The 25723-nt window shown below is 44.3% G+C and overlaps 1 protein-coding gene across 6 annotated transcripts; it reads right to left on the bottom strand.

Moving 5' to 3' along the window:
• Positions 1-187: 187 nt before the first annotated feature.
• On the bottom strand, positions 188-25666 carry strip2 (striatin interacting protein 2). Of its 6 annotated transcripts, none has more exons than XM_056424926.1 (22): positions 25341-25635; positions 21767-21836; positions 20040-20114; positions 15838-15972; positions 15611-15731; positions 14739-14807; positions 13926-14032; positions 13611-13738; positions 13254-13442; positions 12551-12601; positions 9359-9585; positions 8579-8644; positions 8416-8479; positions 8206-8277; positions 7978-8052; positions 7306-7403; positions 6795-6921; positions 5533-5633; positions 4882-4948; positions 4675-4779; positions 3901-4105; positions 188-2776 (listed from the first exon to the last, which is right to left on the bottom strand). In XM_056424926.1, the coding sequence occupies exons 1-22, from the start codon at positions 25449-25451 to the stop codon at positions 2526-2528; spliced, it is 2514 nt and encodes an 837-aa protein (XP_056280901.1). In that variant the 5' UTR covers positions 25452-25635; the 3' UTR covers positions 188-2525. The 6 variants fall into 6 exon arrangements, with proteins under 6 accessions (XP_056280901.1, XP_056280897.1, XP_056280900.1 ...); XM_056424922.1 differs by lacking the exon at positions 12551-12601 and adding an exon at positions 22695-22899 and having other exon boundaries at positions 25431-25494; XM_056424925.1 differs by lacking the exon at positions 12551-12601 and adding an exon at positions 22695-22899 and having other exon boundaries at positions 25341-25356.
• Positions 25667-25723: the final 57 nt, after the last annotated feature.

The raw sequence follows: 25723 nt of genomic DNA, 5'->3' as shown, positions 1-25723 counted from the left end.
CAGCTGTACCCAAACTGTTGGAACATTGACCCGAAGAAATGTATGATGTGATGTGAGTGTGTGGTCAGTTTGACCTTCACAGTGCGAGTGTGTGTGTGTGTGTGTGTGTGTGTGTACCAGCTTTTAAGCTTCTGTAACCACGCACGACTCCCTCAGCTAATAAACGATTACTTTACAAACAAATCAAAACTGTTCAACATTGTTTAATAAGCAACTCTGATATTGTACTTTGCCTATATGGATCTGTAATTGCACATACCCTTGAACAACTGCCATATTGAGTATTCATTTAGACTATTCAGAAATGGAAATGTAACAAACACATTTATATATACACACACCGTAGTAACACCTATACAATGCTAAACAAATTATGGTATAATACTGTACCATATACAAGAAAACAGCTATTTTTTATTGATTGTACAATTTTCAGGTAGAAAATTAAAATGTTGTATTGCAAATCTTTAGCTGTGACTTGAATGAAGAACCTAACATGTGATCACAAAGGCAACACCGATGAAATAAAAACTGAAAATGGCACTTAGATTTGTCACAAGATACAAAAAAAAAGTTCAAATATACAGCCTATGCAGTACAGCTTAGTGCTTGAGCTGTTATTTTTGGGTATGAACGTGATGATACATGTGTATTCATCACTGCAGGTAGAGAGCTAGATGATGGAAAGGAAGCTTTAAAACTTTTGCAATATATTATCTCCATAAACCTGAGAATCTATAAAGTATATAATATTATTTAACAATTTCACCTTCCTGAACAAAACAAAAAACACCCATATAATGCAGTGACACTGACAGAGGAAAAAATACACCCAAAAAAGCCATTCCAAAATCATACTTTAGATGTCGCCAGGCACCCAAAACAAACAGAGGCCATGCACGTTGCTACAGAGAAGCACAAGACTGAGTGTCAAAAATATTGTTCTTTGCCGAGCTAGTAAATGAATGCTTTCGACCCCTCCAGGTGAGTCGACAACAATCTGAACCAGGCGAAAATGATATGCAAGAAACGGTAAACATGCATTCTTCTGTGCTCGTTTGTGCACTTTAGTTTCAGACATCTCCAGGAAACAATCCAGAGCTCTCGCCTCGAGGGCCCGCTCGGGAAGTTAGACGTGAAGGAGCGGATAAGGTAGTGAAGTCGAAATAGAAATAAGAAAAACAGAACCCATATGTGTGGCGGCTAAAGAGTCAGAGTCCACTGGTTGAAGCGGGGAGTCACGATTGTTAATTATTCTCACTGCTGAGATTTGATTCGCCCGAGATGGTTCCATAAAACAACTCAGAGAGGTGTCCCCCTCCCCCAACGGCCAAACTATGAGCCCGGTTCACACTCAAAAACCCAACCTCCACAGATTTATGCTTCATCATAAGTTTTCAAACCGTATTTTAGATCTTAAAATAGAAAAAAGAACAAGGATGAAGACTTAAATGGCTGCTTTTGGTAAACACAGTGTGATTAACCAGAACAGCCCGGTTGAAGAGCAGCGCACAGCAACCTCACCGAGACTATAACAGGACGGAGGTGACATCGCAGATTTTGGTTCTGGGATTTCTGGCATTCAATGTTCCTGGAGATATCTGGAATAGCAAGGACTCGATATAAAAAGGTACATTTTCTATTTTAAAAGAGAACAAATGCAACACAAGTTTCTTCAAGAGGATTCTTATTATTTCTTACCCCAAACCATCCTCCACACATCTCCCTATTCTGCAGAGGCTTTTTTCTCTTTCTGCACACACACACACACACACACACACACACACACACACACACACACACACACACACACACACACACACACACACACACACACACACACACACACACACACACACACACACACACACACACACACACACACACACACACCCTTATCAAACCCCATTTACTGCTGGTATACGTCTTTTCTTTGTTGGTGACATATTAGGTGAGACCACTATGCCATTAGTGGAAATTGCTCCCATGTCTACATTTGGACTATCAAAATTACCCTGCGGTTTGCTTCCAAAAGGCCTTCATTTTTTTTTATACATAAGAAAAACTTTAAAGCCCAATGCGACAATCGGCTTTGTGTGAAAAAGAGATGAACCGATTAGAAATCAACAACAACAAAATAGTTCAACCACACACATTGATACAAACAAATAGGAAACGATTTACCAAGGATTGAAAAAAGCACCTACATTTTGGGACATATAAATTGACAAAGTGGTGAAGATATCCTCTGGGGGTGGGGGGGGTGGCAGTGTAACTGGCCGAAACGGTCCCCTGCTACAGCGGTTTCTCATCACTGCTCTGTGCGGATCACAGTAGTCAGAGGCACATGTGAGCATCTATTGTGCCGAGCTCAGAGCAGGCAGCTCCAGTTCTTTGTCACATTTGCTCCATATTTCCCTTCATCTTCCATCTTCTCCCATCAAGGGAAAAGCCTGGGAGGTGGTTTCTCCATCTCCAGCTTCTTTCTCTTCCCCCATCCCCGCATCACCGATGTATAACCCCAATCACGGATTCTGCAGCAGCCCCTCCCACTGGATGGGCTGGGAGAAGACCTCTCGCTCCAGCCACATCTCGTAGCTGTAGTGGAAGTCCTCGGGCAGCTCCACGCGCTGTCCCAGCACGCTCTGCAGGCAGTTGTCCACGGGCACGAATTCTCCGTTCCTGTTCCTGTCGTAGCGGCGGCTGTTGAACTTCTCGATGCTCTCCCGCAGGGCGCACTCCTCCGCCTGGAAGTCCCAGGGCCGTGCGTCGATATCTGGGACCAGAGGAGGGGGGACACTTCATCAGTCTCTCGGACACTTCGCTTAACAAACCCTTGAATGTTCACATTTAAGACTTTTCCCCTTAAATCTACCACTATCCTTTTTTTTCGTGACGACACGTGACATGTGTGCCTGTATTGATTATGGATCTCTCCACCCCCCCCCCCCTCTTTATTTTTCGTCTCTTTCCTACCTTATTATCTCCCTCTTCTACTTTCTATCTTTCTCTCCAACACTCATGGTGACAGATCACTTGCTCTCCCGTGAGGGACGGTGACCCTGAAAAGCCCTCTTTTCTCTGTTACCATGGCAACACACTTCACGCTGTTGGCCAATAGCTGGTGGAGCATTGTATTTCACACACACACACACACACACACGGGTACATATAAACATCTCCCATGAAATGATAGCGGTATTAACCTTTATTAAATTATGTTTACCGTCATGCTTACAGAGCCGAGGGTAAATGTATTTACACTGCCGTCTCTGTTCTATTAAATCAGAAAAGTGCCAGAATAGAGGACGACTGCTGGGGCGAATTATCTCCATGACCATTTCTTTTATGAAGAACTGAGAGGCCAACTGAGTTGTGGGTCCAGGAGAATGATTGTATATATATACACACACACACACACACGTACAGATACATATCTATATATATACACACATATATATATATATCATTTTAGTATTTAATATTTAAGCTGCATATGATCATTTCTTAATGATATTACCATAAATTATGAGTTTGAGTTGTAATAAAAAGAAAGCATCCTAACTGACATACCGTTTAAACAAGTTAGAAAATGCTTCCCTTTGCATTGGTCTCTTATATTTTCAAAAAATTTGATCTAGAAAACACACAATCTATCCTTTTATTGTTGTTTATTTACACTTGGTTACTTAACAAGTCATTGTTTGGATTGTGAACTTTGTATTTGCAGTTATTAGCTGTATAAATTGTGGCGAAAAAATGGAAAAGCATGTGCATTGTAATAAACTGTGGCCAGCCTGGCATTAAACTGATAAGAACCATCTAAAGAGACACATGGCTTCTTTACCAGCTGACTGAACAATTTGAAGGCTTCATGAATCCGGCTCCACGGCTACTAACCATTTCCGTAGGCCCAGTCGTCATTGAGCCGGTGGCGGACCTTCTGGTAGATGGCCGACATGGTCTTCATGTTGCTTTTCCTCCACTGGCGGCCCAAGTACTTGGTCTGGATCTTAAGCAGCTTGAGCACGTAGAGCTGCATCATGGCCTGCTTCACCTTCAGAGCTCTCTTCAGGATCGGGGCGGACTTGAACACCACCAGCATCTGAAAGAGCAATGAAATTGACCAGAGGAGCACATTAGAGCACACTGTGGTGTACCGGACACACACTGCCAACACGTCACTGTGCAATATACACATTCAAATGTGCATGGCCTGGCGGCTCATCATTTTAGTTTTACGGCTCCAGGCTAAGGCTCCAGTCTAGAGCTCCAGTCTAGAGCTCCAGGCTAAGGTTCCAGACTAAAGCTCCAGGCTAAAGCTCCAGACTAAAGCTCCAGGCTAAAGCTCCAGGCTAAGGCTCCAGTCTAAAGCGCCAGGCTAAGGCTCCAGTCTAAAGCTCCAGTCTAAAGCTCCAGGCTAAGGCTCCAGGCTAAGGCTCGAGGCTTCAGGCTAAGGCTCCAGGCTAAGGCTCCAGGCTAAGGCTCCAGGCTAAGGCTCCAGTCTAAGGCTCCAGTCTAAAGCTCCAGGCTAAGGCTCCAGTCTAAAGCTCCAGGCTAAGGCTCCAGGCTAAGTCTCCAGGCTAAGGCTCCAGGCTAAGGCTCCAGGCTTCAGGCTAAGGCTCCAGGCTAAGGCTCCAGGCTCAGGCTCCGCCGCGGTGCAGAACTACTCACCATTGTCCTGGAGTGTTTCCACTTGGTCAGCTTGTTTAATATTCTCAGCAGATTGATACAAGAGAACAAGTTTCTCCAACAGAACTGGTTGTTGTCTCCCACTTCCTGAAATATACACACAGGACACACAGCGGCCGCGATGACACTTTGATAAAGGCTTCACCTCCATCCAGCGAGCATCAGTCAGGTGTCCCTGCTGTGACTCACCAGGCTCTCAGCTGTGAGTTCAGGCATCTCGTGGACCACACAGTGGGGGAAGTCCAGCACACATATGCTGCAGTGAAAACAGAGACAAGTACACCGGTCACTTTCAAAATCCACACGTCACTTTACGTACTAGTTTCCTGGACTTTTACAACATCATCTTGGGCTGCAAACACCCTGAATGGTCAGAGTATGACAAAAAAGTATGAATACTCTTAGCTTATACAGTACAAAGGGCTTTCCTAAAGTATTGCACCGTAGCTAAAATGGCCCGACCTGGTCCTTTCACCTGTTGCCAAAAGCCTCCTTTGACCTAATACTTGGCTTCATATTCATTTCTCTTCCTTCACACCTGAATCCCCTGCCATTGCATTGCTGCTGTGAGGCCATCTGTTCCACTTCCTGTTGCCTGCTGATTCATGCAAGATTGCAGTCATGTCCGTAACATCCTTGGTTAGCCGTCTTAACAGCAAGTTCTCAAACACAAAGCTCATTCTTATGAGGTACCATCATAGCACTTAAGTGGTAGCTCATTTCCCGTATGACTCACTGGAGATGGAGACACAATTAAACAAATTTCCCCTCGTCTGTCGTGATACAGCGAACCGAGACGTGCAGGCGTTTCTGTGAGGGTACAGAGTAGGAGGATCCTACCTGTTTTTGGCACTGATATAGGACATTATGTTCTGATTGAAGAACTTGAGGATGAGTGGGATACAGTTGGCAAACACCAGGTGCTGGGAGACAATCTCGAACTGCAGGAACAGTAGAGAGTCAGTTAATGGGGACAAGTTTTTTGTTTTGTTTATTGTTTTATGTATGTGTGTGTATGTATGTGTAGGTGTGTGTATGTGTATGTATGTGTGTGTATTTATGCATGTGTGTATATATATATATGTGTGGGTGGGTGTATATTTATGTATGTGTATGTATATGTATATATATATATGTATATGGTTCTTTGAAATAAGTTTTTTCGAGAAATCATAGGTTAGGGCACTTATAAACTAGATAGCTTCAGCCTTGACCCTTTCGGTCAGCCACTTTCTTCTTTTGTTGAATTTTGATTGTTGTATATTTTGCTGATCGAAATAAACTAAACTAAACTAGAGTCGAATAATTATTTTAAAACTCTGGGGGAAAAACGCAACAACTAAAGATTCAACTCTTCTTCAGGTCTGGTGACGATGTTGATGGGAAAATCCATAACTCAAAAAGGGAATGAAGAGGGGAAAAATAATTGACTGTGGTTGTTTCAGATGTGCTATGTTTCGCCTTGTTTTCTGTATGTATTTTTTCCCATTCCTATGTAATAAATACATCATCAAAAGCAGTTTTTAATCATAGAGTGCTTGTGCTGGTGCCAAATAATGTACTACCAGATTAATCTATTAGACTTCCCACTGCAGCTGCATACTGCTGACGTGCCGCATGTAATACAGTTGTGGAGCAGCAGAGGGCGCTGCCACTACAACTCTACAGAGCAGCCATTAAAAGAGTGTCAAGGAATGTCTCTTCCTAGTAACAGAAAATATCCACCGATAAATGAAACAAGATGCAAGTGCTTGAAACGGGGCCAAATCCTCTCTTCTTTTAAACAGCGGATTTCAGATCAGATGCCCTCTTTCAATCTGATCTCCGTCTTCATTGAGAGGAACGGACCAACTGTGGGTCTATCAGGCCGATGCAGGAGGTTATAAGATGGGAGGAATGGATGGAGGTCCAGAGGTCGGGGGTGGAGAGGAGGATGAAAAGAGGAAAGTAATGGCATGCTTGACTGGATAATCAGGTGGAGGGTATTAAAGGTAGCACGAGGCAAATAATGTAGAAGGAGAGAAAGACAATGTGAGGTGTCTATAGGAGGGAGGACTGTGTGTGTGTGTGTGTGTGTGTTTGTGCATGCGTGTGTGTGTAACCTGATAAATGTGGTTGAGTTTGAAGTGTTTGAGGAGCAGCAGCAGCAGAGCAGAGATGGCCTTGACGATGATTTCCTTGTGACGGTTCACGTCAATTCCCAGCTTCATGCTCTGAAGGACTGTGATACTGGAACACACACACACACACAAACACACACACACACACACACAATAAGGCCTTCAGGTCTCTCATGATAATACAACTTTGTCTCAGTAAAAGATTGACATGACCCTGAAGAGACTGACTGTTCGCCCTGCTTGGTAAACAAACAGATCCTCTGGTTTGTGTCGCTGTCAGATAGTCTAAAACTAGGACACACTGCAGACAATAAAACAAACTCAGAATAAGATTGTTTTTTCCCCCAATTGTATTCCATCTGCCCAGAGAAAACAAAAGCATATGTACTATGTTAAGATCTAAATAATGCTGCATGCATATTTTATGTGCTGCTCTCGATGACGGCACCATGAGATAAAAGTGTGGTCACACTGCAGCGGTCACTCGACTTACGGCATCTCCTCAGGCAGCACATCAGCCAGGATGTTGATGGAGTCAGTTTTGGCCTTGGAGGTTGGAGCGGCAGCCAGCAGCAGCTTCAGGAGGGCAATCTGACACAGGGGACAATGGAGAGGTCAATATTGTGTAATTGGTCATATGTGCTCTGTATGATCTAAGATTGCTACTAAGAATGCCTGAATATATGCTACAATATATGTTCATCAGTGCTGACAGGCTATTTATACTTTAAATAATAAAACATATTATTAATTTAAAAAACAAACCAGAAAACACAAATCAGACAATCATATTCAATGTTATTCTTATTTCTTTGTGGTTATTTATTGTTATTCCATTTTTCTAAACAACTATTAACAATTCTAACTTATTTCACAACAAAGAACAAAAGCAAAATGCTCATAAATTATCAGAATTATTAGAGGAAATTCTGGGGGTAGTTGTTGCCCCTCTCCTACTGATATCAGGGGCAAAATTATATTTCTTAGGGGCAGTTTTGCCCTTTGCCCTCATGTATTTCTGACGCTGACCGGTGATTATGTGGCAATGGAACATATATTTGATAGCAAGATGGTGAGAATAAAGGGTGATAAATGTGAGAGATTGTGTAAAAAGTGATGATTGACCATAATTTTTTTTTAAAAACCGACATCATGAGCCACTCACCACGTATTGGGAGAGGTTAGGAAGCATGCCCAGGTAAAGCATCTCTGTCGGTGTCTCGGCCACCTCCTCTTCGCCCTAAACGAAGCACAACCATGAATTCACATTCACAATAACAGCCATGTTTCCATCTCGATTAAATATTCACCAAATTAAATATTCCGTTCATCTACTCGTGTTGCCTTTAAAACATTACAAACACATTTAAAGAGTTGCAGTGTCAGGACTGACCAGACTCATTGGACACTGTTGCAGCTCGTCCTCCTTTTTGATCTGGACTTCAGCGATGGACACGTACTTGTGCTGGAAAAGACAAGAGAACCAGAGAGAGAGAAAGAGGGAGTTAACACTCTTTCTAACCCCTTTTTATCATTGAGGGAGATACTGGGCGAGTGAGTGAATTAGTGAGATGCTACATGAGGCAGTGATTTCCCCACTCACCTGTTTCAGAGTCTTGACGCTCTCATGGATGGGTCTGGGCAAGCCCACCAGGGTATCTGTGTCACTGCAAAACAACACAGTTACACCGGAGTGGGAGAAGACACCGTTTAAAAAAATTAATTAAAAAAAGATACATTTTTACGTCTCAAATTCAAACACCTACTTTCCCAGTGTGAACCCGATGAACTTGTTTCTGCTGGTCTCAAGGAAGTGCTCGATGTCTTTCTCCCTGCACACGCAAAAGACGGTCAGATGAAGGAATTCATTTTGAGAGGCACAGCAATGTGCGTGCACACACACACACACACACACTCACACACACACTTCACTAATAGATGGACAGAAAATATGTTTTCCGATAATAAGTGCATAATAAATGGTCTGCTGTAAAGCACTTGTGTCCTCCCTCAGAGGCTTTATTCATGTTCCCTGGGAAGACACCACACGCTAGCGTCACTGTCAGGAATACACAAATGGAAAGCATATTGCTGGATGACAGCGAGGGGAGCAAACTGAGAGACCATTTTCTAATTTAGTTTGAACCCAACTCAAATGGTGTCACAGAATCAGGGTGTGAAGCTGACACCTGCTGCCAGCCATGTGGTGTGAAGTCGTGGCTGTGGGTGGGAGGCTTTTCTCTCCTGTATAGTGGTCAAATGGCAAATTCAGATGTTTTATTCAGTAGTATTGAGCCAAGTGTATTTGAACTAACAAAGAAATATGCCAGGGATATTTTTTAGCAGCTACAATATTGAGTATCAGTATGATTTATCACCGAAAGGTCTTACTTTAGCAGATTATTTATGTGTGGATGTAATCAGCGTAATTTATCCTGAAGTAAGGCTTTAAGAAGGCAGTTTAAAGAAGAAAAAAATTCAATTTTGACCAGTTATTGGTGTTTGTCTAGGAAACCAAAGTGCCGAAATGAAAACTGTTCATTGACCTGACTTTAGGGGCCCAGGGAAGGCCTTTGGGGAAGTTGACCCTTTCTGTAGGAGGTCTGAGGGGAGGCGGCGGTGGTGGGGGCTGGATGATGACATCCAAGGGGTCCACCTCGCCCTCGATGCCACTGTCCGTGTCCTCGGGGTCCTCCTCCTCGTCCCGGGCGTCGTCGTTCTTGAAAGGGTCCCGCTCGTTGTACGTGTCCAGGCTGTCCTGCTTGACGAGGGGCTGGGGGAGAGAGAGAGAGAGAGAGAGAGAGAGAGAGAGAGAACTGCTTATAACTAGGGATGGGTATCGTTTGGGTTTTTTCCTATACCGGTGCTAAACCGGTACTTTTAAAACGATACCGGTGCTAAACGGTGCCTGAACTGATACTTTTTTTTTTAAACGCACAATGAGGACATTAAAAACCTCTTTGGCCATATTTCCTGTAGAAGCCGTTATCATGGAGCACTGACACACAACGGATATCAGACTGTTAACATACACAATATATGTTCTCCATTATATGATGTGATATGTATTGTCATGTGCAGACTTTATAGGGTTAATCCTGTCACTGTTTTGATGGGCAAAGAGAACAACCAATCAGAGGGACTGAAGATGACACGTGACAAATAAAGTTTTGCTTCTGACAGCAAGAGTTACACTAAAACAAAGTGATGCCCCACGGTCTTTATTCCTCCGTCATTATATTCCCGGTAACACCGGGTATACAGCCGGGATCGCTGTACATCAACACATCTGCTAGCAGACTGTCACGCTAGCTTAAACATGGTTATAATGGCTAATTTATTATTTATTGGCCTACTTTTAAGAATGCAAGACTTGCAATCAACGATACGGTACTAATCTGAGTTAAGGCTGCTCGTCATAATTGGTCTCCACGTGTTCAGGGACCGGTGACGGTCTCCCCATCGCGCCCAGCCTGACGCTGGTGTGCTCGACACGGGTTCACGTAGTCACACACGGCCACGCCTCCGCTGTCAAACTTAAATATGATAGGCTATCGTAACCTGCTGACAGGGCGGAGTCACCAGAGAAGTTCACAACAATAGTTTTTTTCAATTTCAATCGGCTCAGGCACCGGAAAGAAGCACCGGAATGTGCGTTGCGTTTCGGTCCGGGTAATACCGGTTGTATTGGAACCGGTACCACATTGGCACCGGTTTCCGGTACCCAACCCTACTGATAACAAGTCAAATGACCTTTAGACACATACGATGAGTAATTAGCATTTATAAAGTGGTACATGAGGAATGACTACCTGAGTTGAACCGTATAGCATATATATACCGGTATATAGTATACATCCACACATACATATATACATACATATACATATATAATTATATATATATATACACATATAAATATATATACATACATATACACATATATATATATATATATACATACATAAAGTACACATCAGGTATACTGCAGCCATACTGCAGCAGATGTGTTGGTATTGCTTCAGGTACACTCGTGTGTCCTAATGACAAAGCTGCTGACAGGTAGTTCCGATATATCGGATGCAAGCAGCCGACTAATTCATTCATTTATGGAAGATCTTCAGCATAAATGGATCCGAAAGGTCTGCTGGTACACACTTTAAAAAGAAAAGAAGACTATCCTTTTATTATAATTATACAAAATAAAAATAAAATTCTTGCAGAAAGTGAGATAAGAAAACAGATACCACTTGCGGACAAATGTTTGTCTGTTAGCTATGAAGCTACAGCCAGGATACCGTTAGCTTAAAAACGGCGAGCAAGATTTCAGATTTAACTTACCACGCATCTGCACTTCAAAAGGTACGGAGACAAATGCAAGCAAAAGGCTCAGACTCATGTTGAGCTTGCATCTACAAAAACAAACCCATTTCAGCCCAAGTGCAACACACACGCACGCAAGCACACACAGACAGACAGACAGACAGACAGACACCCACACAGACACCCCCCCCCCACCCCCACACACACACACACACAGTTCAAACAATTTCTCTGATGAATGACTCTGGCAATAGTGCAAGCATCAGGCATGAGTCAGCGTTTTGGGCATTAGTTGAGCCAGTGCAGTCAATATATGGGGCACCAGTGGGAGGACCGATGCTGGACTACGTGAGGGGTAGAGTGAGTGTATGGTTGGGAGGAGGAAGGAAGGGAGGAAGAGGTGAAACCGTGATGTGAGCCATTCTCGATGGAGAAGCCATTCTTCTCAATGAATGCATTTGAAGGACATTGGCCCCCGAGTCCAGAGTCCACAGTGCGAGGTGACAACCCTGGAAGCGATGTGATGACAACTACAGTGGAGATGCTACTACAGCAGATGTCTGAGGTGATGTTGCGGGACAGTGGGTAGCGACCGCTCCACGCCCAAATGATTACAGCCAGCAGGTGTTTCTCAAACCCCACCCCGAACTGAGCAGGCCACAGTGGAGGAGGAGGGAAAAAGGTGAGGAGAAGGAGTGAGGTGTTCGTGGATTGGTGTAGAAAGAGAGGAGCATTATGGAATAAGTATGAGAGCAATATAAGGAAGAAAACAGTTGGAACCATTTGGGGCTTAAGGAGGATGGAAGTAAGATTTATTTTCTAAGCGTTAAAAGGGAAAAGAGGATATAGGCGTGTACGTCTGGGAAATTAAAAAATAAGCATAAAAGGAGTAATAACAGGGTGAAGGGAGTAAGCAAGTAAAGGGAAGAACAAAAAGGAAATGGAAGACAATATGTTGGTGATATGTTAAAAATATGTTAAAGTGTATTTCCTAAATGTCAAACTCTTCCTTTAAGTATTGGAGAAGAGGCAGCAAGTGGAGGATAACACTTCTGGTTTTATTTATTTATTTTATAATAGATTGCGTCCAATAGTTTGGAGTGTGCACACAATATGCGTTATATACACACTGGAGAATTATTGTAAAACTTCCTTTGGCAGAAAAAAAAAGGCCATCGTGTAAAAAAGGGTAAAACTTCTGATGTATTAAATATTGCATTGTCAGTATTTGGTGCAACATGATATGATTAGATGAAGTTAAATGACAGGAGAGAGTAAAAGGTAAATGAAGAGACGGGGATTGCAGAAAGAAGAGAGAGAATTTGATGGCGGGGACGTGGCATATGAGTGCAAAAAGTCCAGCTCAATGCAGAGAGAAGATGCAGAAGGAATAGAGGGAATTTGTGGGTAAAGACCTGCTTCTTGGTAAAGGGACTGTCTCCTTCCAAGCTATCAACAAAGGCACTCTGTGGGAACACAAGGAAGAGGGGCAATGAGAGACCTGAGAGAGCCTGTCGGGTTAAAGCTCGACTAGAAACAGAGCTGCATCTCTGGGCCTCGGACTTAGACACAGACCCAGAGATGTTGGCGCTGGAGAACTTTTGGAAAGACGGACCTGGGAAATTGTTAGAGGGCGAGTTAAAGGAAGGAAGTCTATGGGATCAAATCAGAAACAGATGAAGCTGTTCAACAATAAAACAAAAAGCAAATCATGGAAGAATTAGTCTTGCGTGTAGGGAGCATTTACAATGTTATGTTAGTAATAACATTCAGTTATACTGTCGGGTTAGAGGGAGCAAACACAATACACCCCTGCCTTCTGCTACACTGTCTCGCATATGATTTTCTTTTGGAAGAAATCACTACATTTCTGATATCTGCACCTGAAGTTTTCAATGAATTCATATTAAAATGTTGCATTTATGTCCCCTCGTTTAAAAAAGTTAAACGAGTTTGCGTATTTGAAGTGTGTGTATGTGTGTGTGTGTGTGTGTGTGTGTAGGTGTGTGTGTGTATGTGTGTGAGCAATCAGTTATTGAGGACAGAGCAATGCGTGACTGTAAAGTAACGACCACTACCGATAGGTTCTGAATGGGTTGGGTGAGTTCGGGTCAGTACCCTGCGGCTGCGGCGGCCTCTCTTCTGCTGCTGCTGCTGCTCAATGAGCTCCATGGCGGAGGCCGGGGGCGAGGTGGCTCTCATGGCCCTGACCACCTTGATGCTGTCCTCGGGCAGCGGGGGCAGCTTGAGGCGCTCGCGGCTGCTCACCTTCATCTCCTGAAGCTCCTGGAAACCCCCCACGGTGAACTGGGAGATAAGGGCGGCAGAGAGAAGCGCAGTGATTCACAGGCTTGTGTGCAGGTGGAGGCATCTTCACCCGGCCACCGCTCAGTCTGTGAAACAGTCTCAAAATCATTGATGGATAGGGGATTGTAATCTAATGGAAAGATAGAACATAAAATGTAATGTACTCACCAGTAACGTCTTCCAGAGCAGCAGGAGCACTTTCTTCATGGGGAAGTGCGGGGCGTTCATGCTGCAGAACTTGGTCACCATGGTGAAGAGGAGCAGGGCAAAGGGCTCGCCGTTGTTCAAAGGGGAACCTGAGGGGTCAAAAGGTCAAAGTCTGTGTTTCTGGCATCGGCTATGTGAATATATGATAAAGCGACTGATGATGGCGATGAAGCAGGGGTTTCTTTTAGATCAAAGGATTATATATATTTATAAAAGTAGATCACCACAGCAACCATTTCAGCAGAAGTGCCCTGTATTTGTTAAACACACACACACCTAGCTCATTCTTGAAGACTTCTCTCGATGCACTCCACTCAGGTCGGTCATCCTCCGTTTGAACTCTAATGGTCTCCACTATCAAGTAAATGATGCTCAGTAGGACTCTGCAAAGAAAAGACACAACTCTCAACTTGACCAGACGTGTGTGTGCATATGTGTGTGTGTGTGTGTGTGGTGATCATTTAACTGGCGGCTGGAACACTAATAATGGGCCCGAGATGTCAACAAGTACAAGAGGCAATAATTTGATTGAGGAAATGATGAGAAGCAATAAAAAGAGACGTGCAAGAGGCCGAGGAGGCTCGTCTGCAATCTGCTTACGAATTTGAGAGTAAATTATGTGTACTGCCAGGATAATGCACCGTCTATTCACAATTACCTGATGCAAGTCAAGCGGCATTTTATTTAATCGACGCTTTGTCCGCTCAACAGAGCCTCCCAGTTCAGAATAACGATAATGGTTTTTAATTTTGTGGAAGCAATTAGACGCGGATGCTCTCCTCAAGCCAGTAATTATTTACAAAGTGCTCAACTGGGAAATGCACAGACGGAGCGTGTGTGAACATACGAGTGTGTGTATGTGGGTGTAGAGGGGTGATCGGCCTAAACAAACTATTTCACGAAGCAGAATTAGAACATGAGGAAAAAAGACAACGAACATAATTAAATGTTGCGGATTATGTCTGTGTGTGAGTAAACATTGTGCTTGATGAGAGAAAGAAAAGCATGAAACATACTATTTTCCTGAGAAAGATTTTAGAATGGAAGATATTTTCCGTGGAGAAGGCTGCGAGTCATGTGGTCACGCACCTGAGCTCCGTGCTGTCTGCCAGAGAGATGGCCGGCTTCCTCACTGCACTGCTGCAGGCCTGGTTGTTACTGCAGAAAAGATACACCAAAAACCAGAAAGTAAATACGTGCATCATTTTAGTGGGTTATTTGAAAAAAGGAGAGCCAGTCTTTGCGGACACAAAATCAATTTCCAGAAGCACGACGATAAGGCGATAAAACACACAACCAGCGTCTCATTTTCTTGAATGCGATACCCTCTTCATGCTTTTTCCTGCAAGCAGCACCATGTGTGAGTGTGTGTGTGTGTGTGTGTGTGTGTTTGCCCGATGGGCTCGCTTACACTACTTTGAATGTGCGGCATGTCGATAGGCCCGACTGTGATGCCTCAGAGTAGTGTGTATTCCTGCGTTTCAGTCGCTCTCACTGTGTCCGTCGGTGTCTTTTTATACCCGTGAACCTCAGGAGGGAACAAGAGGACGTGCTGAGGGACCAGAGCTTCTGGCAGAAACAGCGACTCTGATCAATATCATGACAACCGTTAAGGCTTTGAAAGATGTCAGGATTTGAGCATTAAGATTCCCTTCATCCGAGAAACACTTTTACCCTGTATTGGCGTCCACTCCCTTCCTTTACTACCAGCAGGCCATCACCCACGGGGGCCATATATTCATGAAAAGGCACCTGCAGGTCTGCGCTGTCTGTTTCTTGCCCTTCGTGTCCCTTTCTTATCCCCTCACGTGTTGTAAAATACGGCAACATTAAGTCTCTAAATCTTATTTTATCATGAAAATCCGAGGTGAGAGGAACATCGTAGCCGGTGGTTTCATCTGGGGAGTTTTCTCGACTGACTCGCATGTCCCCCGGCACGTTCGGCGGCGCGTCCTACTCACTCCATCTCCATGCTGAGCAGCTCCAGCAGGGCCGTGAAGATGCCCATGTCGTAGAGCAGGAAGACATTGTGTCTGGACCAGTGGAGCACGTCCACCTCTGTGTCACAGTCGTCAAACACTCCTGAGGGGAAAAGAAAGGTGTGTGTAGGGGGTGGGGGGGACTTTCAGAAGCTCATTTCTGTGAAAGTGAAAAGCAAAGAGAGGGCAGTAGCATCGGGCCTACGCACCCTGAGCCAGGTAGAGGATGGCCCTGGCCACCTTCAGCCGCTTGTCTCTGTCCGTCACCTCCAGCGCGTCCAGCAGCCTCATGACGTAGGACCGCTGCTCCTCCACCGTCAGCTCGATCCACCGTCTGTCTCGAGCTGCAGGAAGGACACGGCGACACCGGGGGCGACGATATTTACTTTGTTTCGTCCTCAGACAGCACAGCGTCGGCTCGTTACGGACGTTAGTTAATCGTGTTGTTAAATCTAAACAGACGTTTACCATTTTGATCAAATGTTAAGCCACTCAAATGGCAGTGAAGTGGTATCATCCCCATTAAGTTACTGTATTTTCATGCTCGTGAGCTTGTTGTTGTTATCAGTCAGTCTCATTCGTTATCGGATTGGTTTGTATTAGTGCTGTGAAAAATAACGCGTTAACTCAGTTAATTCAATTACAGGTTTAACTAGTTATTTTTTTGTAACGCATTTAACGCATGCGCAGAATGAGCTTCCAATCTGTCTGTTGTTGGTCGACTCGGGACGAAAAAAAAGTCACTTGCAAAATGAGCTTCCAATACACCACTTCAATCTGAACTCTGTCCGCTCTCATGCAGACGGTCTGTTCATCGGTAATGATCCTTCCGCAGGTTCACCTCCGGAAACCTTGTTACGACTTTTACTTCCTGTAGATCAGGGTCTCAACACGTCGATCGCGACCTGCCAGTCGATCGCGGCGTAGTGTCGGTAGATCGCATGACATTAAAAAGATTGGCCCGCCCCCTGACATGTTCTCTATAGCACGTCTTTGTTCTTTTATTAAACTAAACGTCTGTTGTTGATCGTATCTCCACAGCAGCATGTCATTTCTGTCTCTTCGCGTTGCGTTAACACTTATCGATCTCCGTCTCGCGCGCCACAGAGCTCCGTGCGCGCGCATCGGGACCGAGCAAAAAAAAAGTCACTTGTCAATCTGTCCACCTTTAGATTGTATCATGGTGGAGTTAATGGTTGACAAACAAGAGAAAAATGCTCTGTTTACATTTACGAACATATTTTACCCTCGGGGTCAATTTGACCCCAGCAATTAAAACCTCCAGAAAATTATTAGAATTAATATTGCTTCCCAAGTTTAAGTGTGAGGTACTTTATGTTTGTTTGTTGACTACCTAAATAGCCCTTTAAATAAATAAAAAAGTTGATATTTCTGATATGTTTGACACAGTGAAAAACAGCCTGGGGTCAAATTGACCCCAAAGAACACCGACATTAAACATTGAATGGGGTCAAATTGACCCTAAAGGTAACAGGAGGGTTAAACATTCTGTTTAGGATGAAGATGTATTAATGTTCCATATGGAAGAAAACTGCTAAATAACTGCTGAGTTGCAGCACCATTGTATAGAAGAATGTATACATGTATATATCCGTCTTTTGTCATAAATCTCTATGTTCTCACAAAATATACCGAGAATATCAGTAATATGTGATTAATCATGATTAATCCACAAAAACCTGTGATTAATCCGATTAAAATTTTTAATCGTTTCACAGCCCTAGTTTGTATACATGATGTAAGCCGGTCTGCATGTCCTCACAATTGGGAATGGACTCATTTCTTACTGCTGTTCTGCTTCCATTTTTCTCTGGGTTTACACACGGGTTTCATAAAATATTAATCAAGCTCAGATTGCTCGGGAAATTGGGGGGCTGCAAATAACCGGCCTGTGACGCACTCTCTGCTGTAATCTCGTCAGATACTTTCAATGTTTTGCGCAGACAAGCAGACAAGCACTCAGTCGCAGCCGATCAGCCCGTCACCTCCTCCGACACCATGACGAAGGGGGCCTGTCCGTTGTGACGCCCCCCCCCCCCGTCATCAATAGCCAGCCTCTGGAGACAGTGGACGGCTTTAAGTACCATTGCTTGAGCCTGAATAATAAACTGTGAAGCTTTGACGACCCCACCAAAGACTCTGCCGCTCACTAACTAAAAGCTCTCCAAATGCCACCTCCTGCTCCCTCGGCATCGCAGCAGTATTGAACCCGTCCACCTGCTCCTTCGCCATTCTCCCCCCCCCCCCCCCCCCCTACACACACACACATACATAGAAACAAGCTCCTGAGATGTCTTCGCTGGCCTCCCCACTCCCGACCTGCCTGCTGTTCTTGTTTGCTGTGTGCCGCTTCTGAGCCTTCCTGGTGTGGAGTGTGTGATGACATCCAGCCTGTGAAAGCCGTATTCCTCAAATCTAATTTTGGTAAATCTGGAACCGTGATCTGGGTATTCAGTCAGTACTCGTGCCAATAAACGGTGTGTGGGAACATAGTGGCTGACTGGCTGCTGCTGCTTTGATGTGTCATTATGTTCAGGCCCAATGCATCAGCTCTGCAAATATCTGAAAGCTAGTGACTGTTGAATAATACAGTAATTACCAGAGTCAGTGGTGTCATGAGGAGAGACCAGGACGCAGAACTACTACGACGACAAAAGATGACAGCTTTTAAAGAAACGCAAACCTTCTCTGGCAAAAACGGTATCAGTCTTCTGTTCTTAGACGCTTCATTTAATTACGTGGACAGGGATGGGCATTAAAGCAGCGGAACATCATCGTGATCGGTGGAGCTCAGCACGTCTTCTCACTCCGGCACGCTCAAGTCGGGATAACAGAAAACGCCGTCTGACTTCAACACCGTGACAAAAACAAAATTGCCCTCTTTTAGAGGAAGGCTCTTCAGTAAAGAGCCTAAATTAGACCCACTGTGATAATCACAGTCATTCAGGATGAGGCTTGTCTCGCTCTTTTTCACCACCAAATGGAAATATGCCAAAGTGACGAAAGACATTCGTGGCTTCTTACTTTTTCCTGTCTGTGGCATGTTGTTAGATGATGTCATTACCCCCAAAACAACTATGTGCCAGATACGGTGAAAAGTTAGAACAAATCATGGTTCTTTATTCTCTGAATATCTGGTAAAGAGAGTTTAATCTCTTGTCAGACGGTGACTCGTGTTGGGAAAGCTGCTTTGTTCTTGGGAACTAAATATTAATCACATGGTTATGATGGGCCCATAAGACTCTGTGGGGATATTCATTCTTTGAGCGGCTTATACGAGAAGAGCTCACCCGCCTCACACACATCGGCTTAAAAACATAAATATAACCCCCGCAGCAGCACGCTGGAGAGCGGCGCTGGCTTGTGTCGCACTTCAGGCGGTGAGGAAACCAACGGAGCTCAACACGTCCCTCTGACAGCTTTCAGTGTGAAGCGGCGCTCGCACATCTTTTTACGATCTCATTTGCTGTAAGTCAAATTTATAAAATGGATTTTTTTTTCAATGGAATGAAAAAATCAGAATAAAAAAAAAATAAAAAAAAATTACGTTGCGGCGCCAGCGACCGCATGCTGCCATGTGAATACGCCTTTTATCCAGCGTGGGAAACACACGAGGGCCAAGGGCAAAACTGCCCCTAAGAAATATAATGTTGCCCCTGATATCATTAGGAGAGGGGCAGAAATTTTCGATAATTTAATAGCGTTTTGTTTTCGTTCTTTGTTGTGTGTGTCCTATCTGTATTGCCTGTACTCGGTAGCTACACCAAAATAATAATATCAATAAATAGAATTTTTTAATTATAAAAAAACAAAGAAATAAGTTATAATTGTTAAAAGTTTAAACAAAAAATTCTAATAACAGTAAATAACCAATAAGAAATACAAATAAAATTGAATATGATTGTCTGATTTATGTTTTCTGTTTTGTTTTTAAAAAAATCGAAGAAACCACTTTCAATCTGTAGACTACTGCCTAATAGTCTTATTATCACCCTTTTTATGACTATTGCTCATATACTGTAAGCGTAAATAAGTATATCTATTATTTTTGAACAAAGGTTAAATGTTATTTCACAAGTTTCAAAAAGTGGCCCCCAACTTATTTTTAAATACCCCTGGATTTCAGTCAGTGGGGCTAAAACTGCCACCTAAAACAAATGTAAATGTCTGACCCTGATTTTATCCAATTATTCAATTTGCTTGCAAATCCCTTCAACACATATTTCATCACGTGTGCACTGTGTCGTGAACATTTTGTTTATTTAACCTTCATCACCTCACTCATGGTCACTCCTATCAAGCACTGAACTGGGGCCAGCTGGCATCAGAGCGGCACAATAGGAAAAAACAACATTACTGCCTTTGGACTTGTGTGTGTGTTTCAGTGTACCATGGCTCCTGAAGTCCTCCTCAAAGTAGTCTCGGTTCAAGGCAAACTCTGGCTCCTCTGTGTAACTGTAGAGCTCTGTGGACAGAAAACAATACGACAGAATTAGAACCAATAAATCTAAACATTTGTTTTAAGCTGAATTAAATTGTAGTCGGATCACAGCTTCTGTACTTTCCATATTTTTCTCTATTTTTTATTGTCCTCACGTATTATAGCTCAAATAATTGGTCATTTAAACAAAAGCAAACCAACAGATTGATCGATGATGAACCAAATGGGCCGTCGCAGCCCCTAAGTAGAAGAGAACAGAATATAATAGAAAGAGGAGACGGGTGCACTCCTGAAGGTAAACCGCTCCACCCTCCAAAAAATCTACTCAACCAGTTACTGTCTCCTCAGCGGTGAGCTCATCCGTGTCATGCGCAGTCGATATGCTTCTCCTTCTCACTACTCCACACCAAGAGCTGCCAACAGAAACCTGCTGTGAGTGTGACTGTGACTGTGTGTGTGTGTGCCAACGTGACTAACACTCAGCTGCCGCGTGCCATCCGCCATTAGGACAATCAATCGAAAAAATCCCACACTAAAAATAAACTGCGAGATAAACATCAATAAATAAACATATCAGAAAACATCCATCGGCCTCATTGAATTCTATCCCCTCTGTCTTTTTATGCATCTTTTGGGCATTTATAATTTAAGATCCACGTCACGCATGAGCCGTCACCAGACCAGAGATGCTGGAACAATACAGCGGCGCTCGATACAGCGCGGTGGCTCAGTGGTTAGCACTGTCGCCTCACAGCAAGAAGGCCCTGGGTTCGAATCCCGGTCGAATCCCGGTCGTTCCAGGTCCTTTCTGTGTGGAGTTTGCATGTTCTCCTCCCCCACCATCATAAAGACATGCACCGCATCGTATGGATATGAATGAATGTTGGTGGTGGTCGGAGGGGCCGTAGGCGCTGATTGGCTGCCACGCTTCTGTCAGTCTGCCCCAGGGCAGCTGTGGCTACTGATGTAGCTTACCACCACCGGGATGACTGTGTGTGTATGACTACTGGACTCTGGACTCTGTAAAGCGACTTCTGGTGTCTTGAGAAGCGCTATATAAAATAAATGATTATAAGTATTATTATAATCATAGTTCTTGCGATCACACGTAACGTTAGTCACGCAATGTGTCCCGTGTCCGGATGTTGTTCTGTGCATTCAGCAGCGTGTCGATGAACAACACTGAAACATGAAACAGCTGAAGAAAACCTCAGGAATGCAGAAACGGCTTTCTATCTCACAATCAATAGCACATTGTAGTCTGTATGCAAGGGAGAACCAACCAGAGGGTGTAACTGCAGGAATCCCATGGGGGGGGGGGGGGGTTATAACAGGTTGACATGATGGATAAAAGCAACGTGTAAGGGACGGATTCCAGCTTGTGTGACGTGTGCATGAAGGAACATGACCATCCTGGTGTACACGTGGCGGTTTGACAGCTCATGTGCTCGGCTGACGGGGATGTCGTCAGTTTTGCAGATACCTGGTCAGAAATTTACATATTGGACAAACTTTGACCTAATTGCACTAGAAGGAAAAAATGTCTAGAGGTCATCAAAGTCGTTCAAATTCATCCTCTGGGTGCCACGAATTAAAAAATGTCGTGGTGGCAGTCGATGCAGTTCGAAGCTAAAACTGTCAGAGTTGTTTTGGAAAAGAGGAAAGTCAAGTCTCACCTGAGAGCTCGGCGGTCAGCGCGTCCGTGTCTCCGTACTCAAACTCCAGGTTTGGAGACTCCATGGAGCTCTGCGGAGAGCAAAACACACATTTGCAGAAACATTATAGTAAGACAGCGATATGAGCTAATAAAAAAACAGATGTCCAGACACCCGCATGCACGGAAACATACTGCAGGCTCTTCACATTCTCCACCCCCACACACACACAGACCTACTGTACCACTACTCTGCACTCCACTCACAGTCACACACACACTTCCATTCCACACATCGCCTACGCGCACTCTTCTGGCTCGTTCACGGTTTTCATTTCATTGTTTTTTGATTGGCTGCTTAATATTCATGGATCCCGTTGATTAGTCAGTTACATTTGTTTTTTTCTCCCCTCTCTCACAATTACTCTCTCTTCCTCTCTCTCTCCAGGGGCTCAGCCGGCGACAGCTTTGATCAGACTGATTTCCAGCGAAGAGCATGTGGTGCGTTTGCGCGTCGTCACGTTGAGCGCGTGACCGTAAAAGAGAGAGACGGGGCAGACCCTAAAAATATGTGCAAAAAACACTGGGAAATAAAGCGTTTCATGATAATCAATAACCTTGAGAATGTAAAGCTGGTTATGATTAACGCCTGGGGCAAATAGAGGAAAGGAATAGGGCTTGTGGCTGGAACATTTTTATTTTCCTTTTTCATCTTTTTCAGTAAATGGATGTGAACTGATGCAATTTCCCTGAAGGGACGTTTAAAGATTTATTTTATTTTAATGACATTGAAGGAGAAAAATAAAAGAGCCCCTCCTGGCAGCACTGGGAGGTGAACAGCTACCAGTGTTAGATGTGTTTAACCCCGTGAACATCGCCCCAGGGCCAGGACTGTAAATAAGGATGTGCTGAGTCAGCGCTCCTGGTTAAACAAGGATCAACCGACTTACTTGTTTTTGTTGCAATAATTCTCACACCCCACGCCAGTGCATTTAGAAGATGACAGTACAGGGTTGGCCTTGTGATGATCTTTAGTCTCCTCTTCAGTCCCTTCAGCTTCCTCCACACTACACATAATGTGATGTTGTTTATGGCGTCTGCTTAATATTGATCCGGCTGCAAGAGGTCGATGAGGGAAACCACCTACAAAACAAGCTGCCATACTATTACTGTATGTGTTAAAATCATTAATAATGGACCAATACATCTATAATATCATGGGGATTAATTGCTTTACTCACTGTAAAATGTCAAATCAATGCCAATCCTTCACAAGCTCTATTATCTATTCCAGCTATTCCAACTGTCCCTCATTCATCCTGCCGCCTCATGCTTCAGTCTGTTATGAAACGAGGCCGAGACTAGTGATCGCTTTCATTAACGACTAACGCTTCGATTATTTTGTATTCATTTATATGTAAAAAGGAAACTCGTGATTGCCTCCAAATATCTTGTCTTATCCAACCGACAGACCGTGAACCTTTGGATTGCACACGGCTCTCATCCATAAGCCCGTTCTTCTTCTTCAACCTAAACAAAACAACAAACTGATGACATCACCAGCGTGATGTTACAACACGGGTGTGTGGAGTTTGAAAGACACGGATGTTTAGAAGAGGCTCGTGGTTACTTTATGGAAAATGCAGGATTAGCAAACTTTGAGCTTGAAACACACTCCAGACTAAAAGTTACGAGAGCTCAACTGAAGGACCACTTAACTCTTAAATTAAATAATAACAATTCCTGTTTTGTGATGAACGAGTTAATCATTTCATCCATTATGTGTCAGATAATTGGGAACATTTGGTCTTGTCCAACCAGCAGATCACAACCAAAATATATTGGACAACCAGAACATGTTTGACCGTTTAACTTTAACAAATGACTTTTAAAGCTTACTGTTGTGGTCACTCACTATTAAATGTGATGACTCATCCAACAAGCCTTCGCCTCAGCTGCCATCCATCTGGTGAAGAATCCGGAGTCACCCAGGGACAGGCGGCGCCGGGGGACTCGACTTGCCCCTGAAACAGAGCTGTCCGATCTTTCCAAACTCCACCGGGATCTTTCTCCTTCATTTTCTCATCCAGACTCCCCCCCCCCACCCTGGCCCCTCACCCAGTCTCCCCTCTCTGTCGCCAGCTGATAAGGAAAGTCGTCCTCACTCCCAGCAGGCACCGCTTCTTTGCCCCCAGAGTGGACAAACACTGGGGGCAATGTCAAGGCAGGCCGCCCCGACTCCTACCAACATATGCCACACAGACGAGAGACGCCAGCTCGACCCGAGACAAACGACGGACGGTTCACATATTTGTACATGAGCCAATCAGATTTCATTATGAACAGACAGACACAGGAGCCCAGTTCCAGTGCCGTGGCCAGGGAGCATCAGCATCAACGTATGTTTGATGCTTGACGTTTAGCGTTCTGCATTCATGTCATTCATCCCCCCCTCCTACACACACACACACACACACACACACCATCCACAACCACTCAACTCCATCCGGCTGAGAGATGAATATGCTCTAATTCCTTAATAATAAAAACATTCACTGTGCTCAAACAACAACACAGACGTCAGGGCTGACTGGATGTTTGTCTGGACGGCAGCTTTGACTGTTTAACTCGTCGGATGCATCTGGACCGAGAAAACACAGGAATGAAAATGACATTTTCTTTTTTTTCCTCGAGGGGATGAAGTACAGCTGCATGGCACTAAAAAAGTGGCAGCATTAGGCTGAATATGAGCCACGCTGGAGCAGAGCAGACCCGCAGGTCCATGTTTCAGAACCGATGTAAACATCTCAGTGGTTGGATTCAAGGAGATGTGAGGTTGCAGCTCACAAATATTATTTGTAGGAATCGATCAATCAAATCAGCAATATGAAGGAAGTCAGGTTGGGAAAGAAACATTGGAAACTACAATGGGATTTATTTTGAAAATATACATATATACATACACACAGATAAATAAAGATAGATAGATAGATAGATAGTACATATTATCTATAGAGACCGAAGTCAGGTCTAAAATTGGTCACTTGATTTAACCAGCAAACTCAATTAAGTGAGACTATTTCTCCTTTTTGTGAAGCATTGTCCTGCAAACGTTGAATTATTTGAATTACCAATGTTACTATGAAGCATAAGGACATTTTACCGTATCAATTATTTACCGCAGGAGAAAATAAAAACACGGAAATATCAAACGAGTATAATAATCCAGAGAGATGTGATTCCTAGTTGGTGTTTGAGCGGCTCGGACTTCACGTTTCACCACCTGCATTCTCCACGCGCTGCACCGCTGTGGGATTACTGCGGGGTTATTTATAGGAGCCGGTTGCCAAAATAACACCTCAGTGTTTGCATGCCTGCCCGTCTGCACGCGCTCCAGCCGAGACGTCGACTCACTGCTGCACGGGAAGGACATTCAGCTGGACGGAAAGCTACCCAGCAACAACACACGCTCTCACACACACACACACACACACACACACACACTCTCTCTCTCTCTCTCACACGCGCGCACGCACACCTCCAGTGCGCTCCTGTGCGGTAAGAGCCCACTGCACACAATCGCCTCTCCAATTTACCTCCGACTCCTTCTGCTGATCCTTGAACGCATCTTTCCCTGTTGGCCTCTGCCAGTCGCCGTGATCGTTCAGGTTATTAATGATAGGTACCTCCATGTCCTCCGCCTGCATCTTCCCCGGTCGGCGCGGCTCTACTTCCTCCCCCGCAGATAGTGCATACCGGTCCGGTGGCGAGCTGCGAGGAGTACCGGCCCCTGAGCCCAAGTTGTGGATCTCCTCCTCCTCCTCCTCCTCCTGCTGCTGCTCCCCCGCCGTCTGTTTGGTTCGCTGTCCCCGTGCGCTCCGAGAGGGCGGGGTTAGAGAGTCAACAGCAGAGAGGAGTGTCAGCTGACCACCTGAAAGGTAAACGAGGCGGTGTTCCGCAGGGTCAGGAGATGATAGGT

Source organism: Pseudoliparis swirei, chromosome 10 (assembly GCF_029220125.1).
Source record: "Pseudoliparis swirei isolate HS2019 ecotype Mariana Trench chromosome 10, NWPU_hadal_v1, whole genome shotgun sequence".
Lineage (NCBI taxonomy): Eukaryota > Metazoa > Chordata > Actinopteri > Perciformes > Liparidae > Pseudoliparis > Pseudoliparis swirei.
Note: the sequence above shows the minus strand (reverse complement) of the source record. Positions and strands in the feature narration are given on the sequence as shown.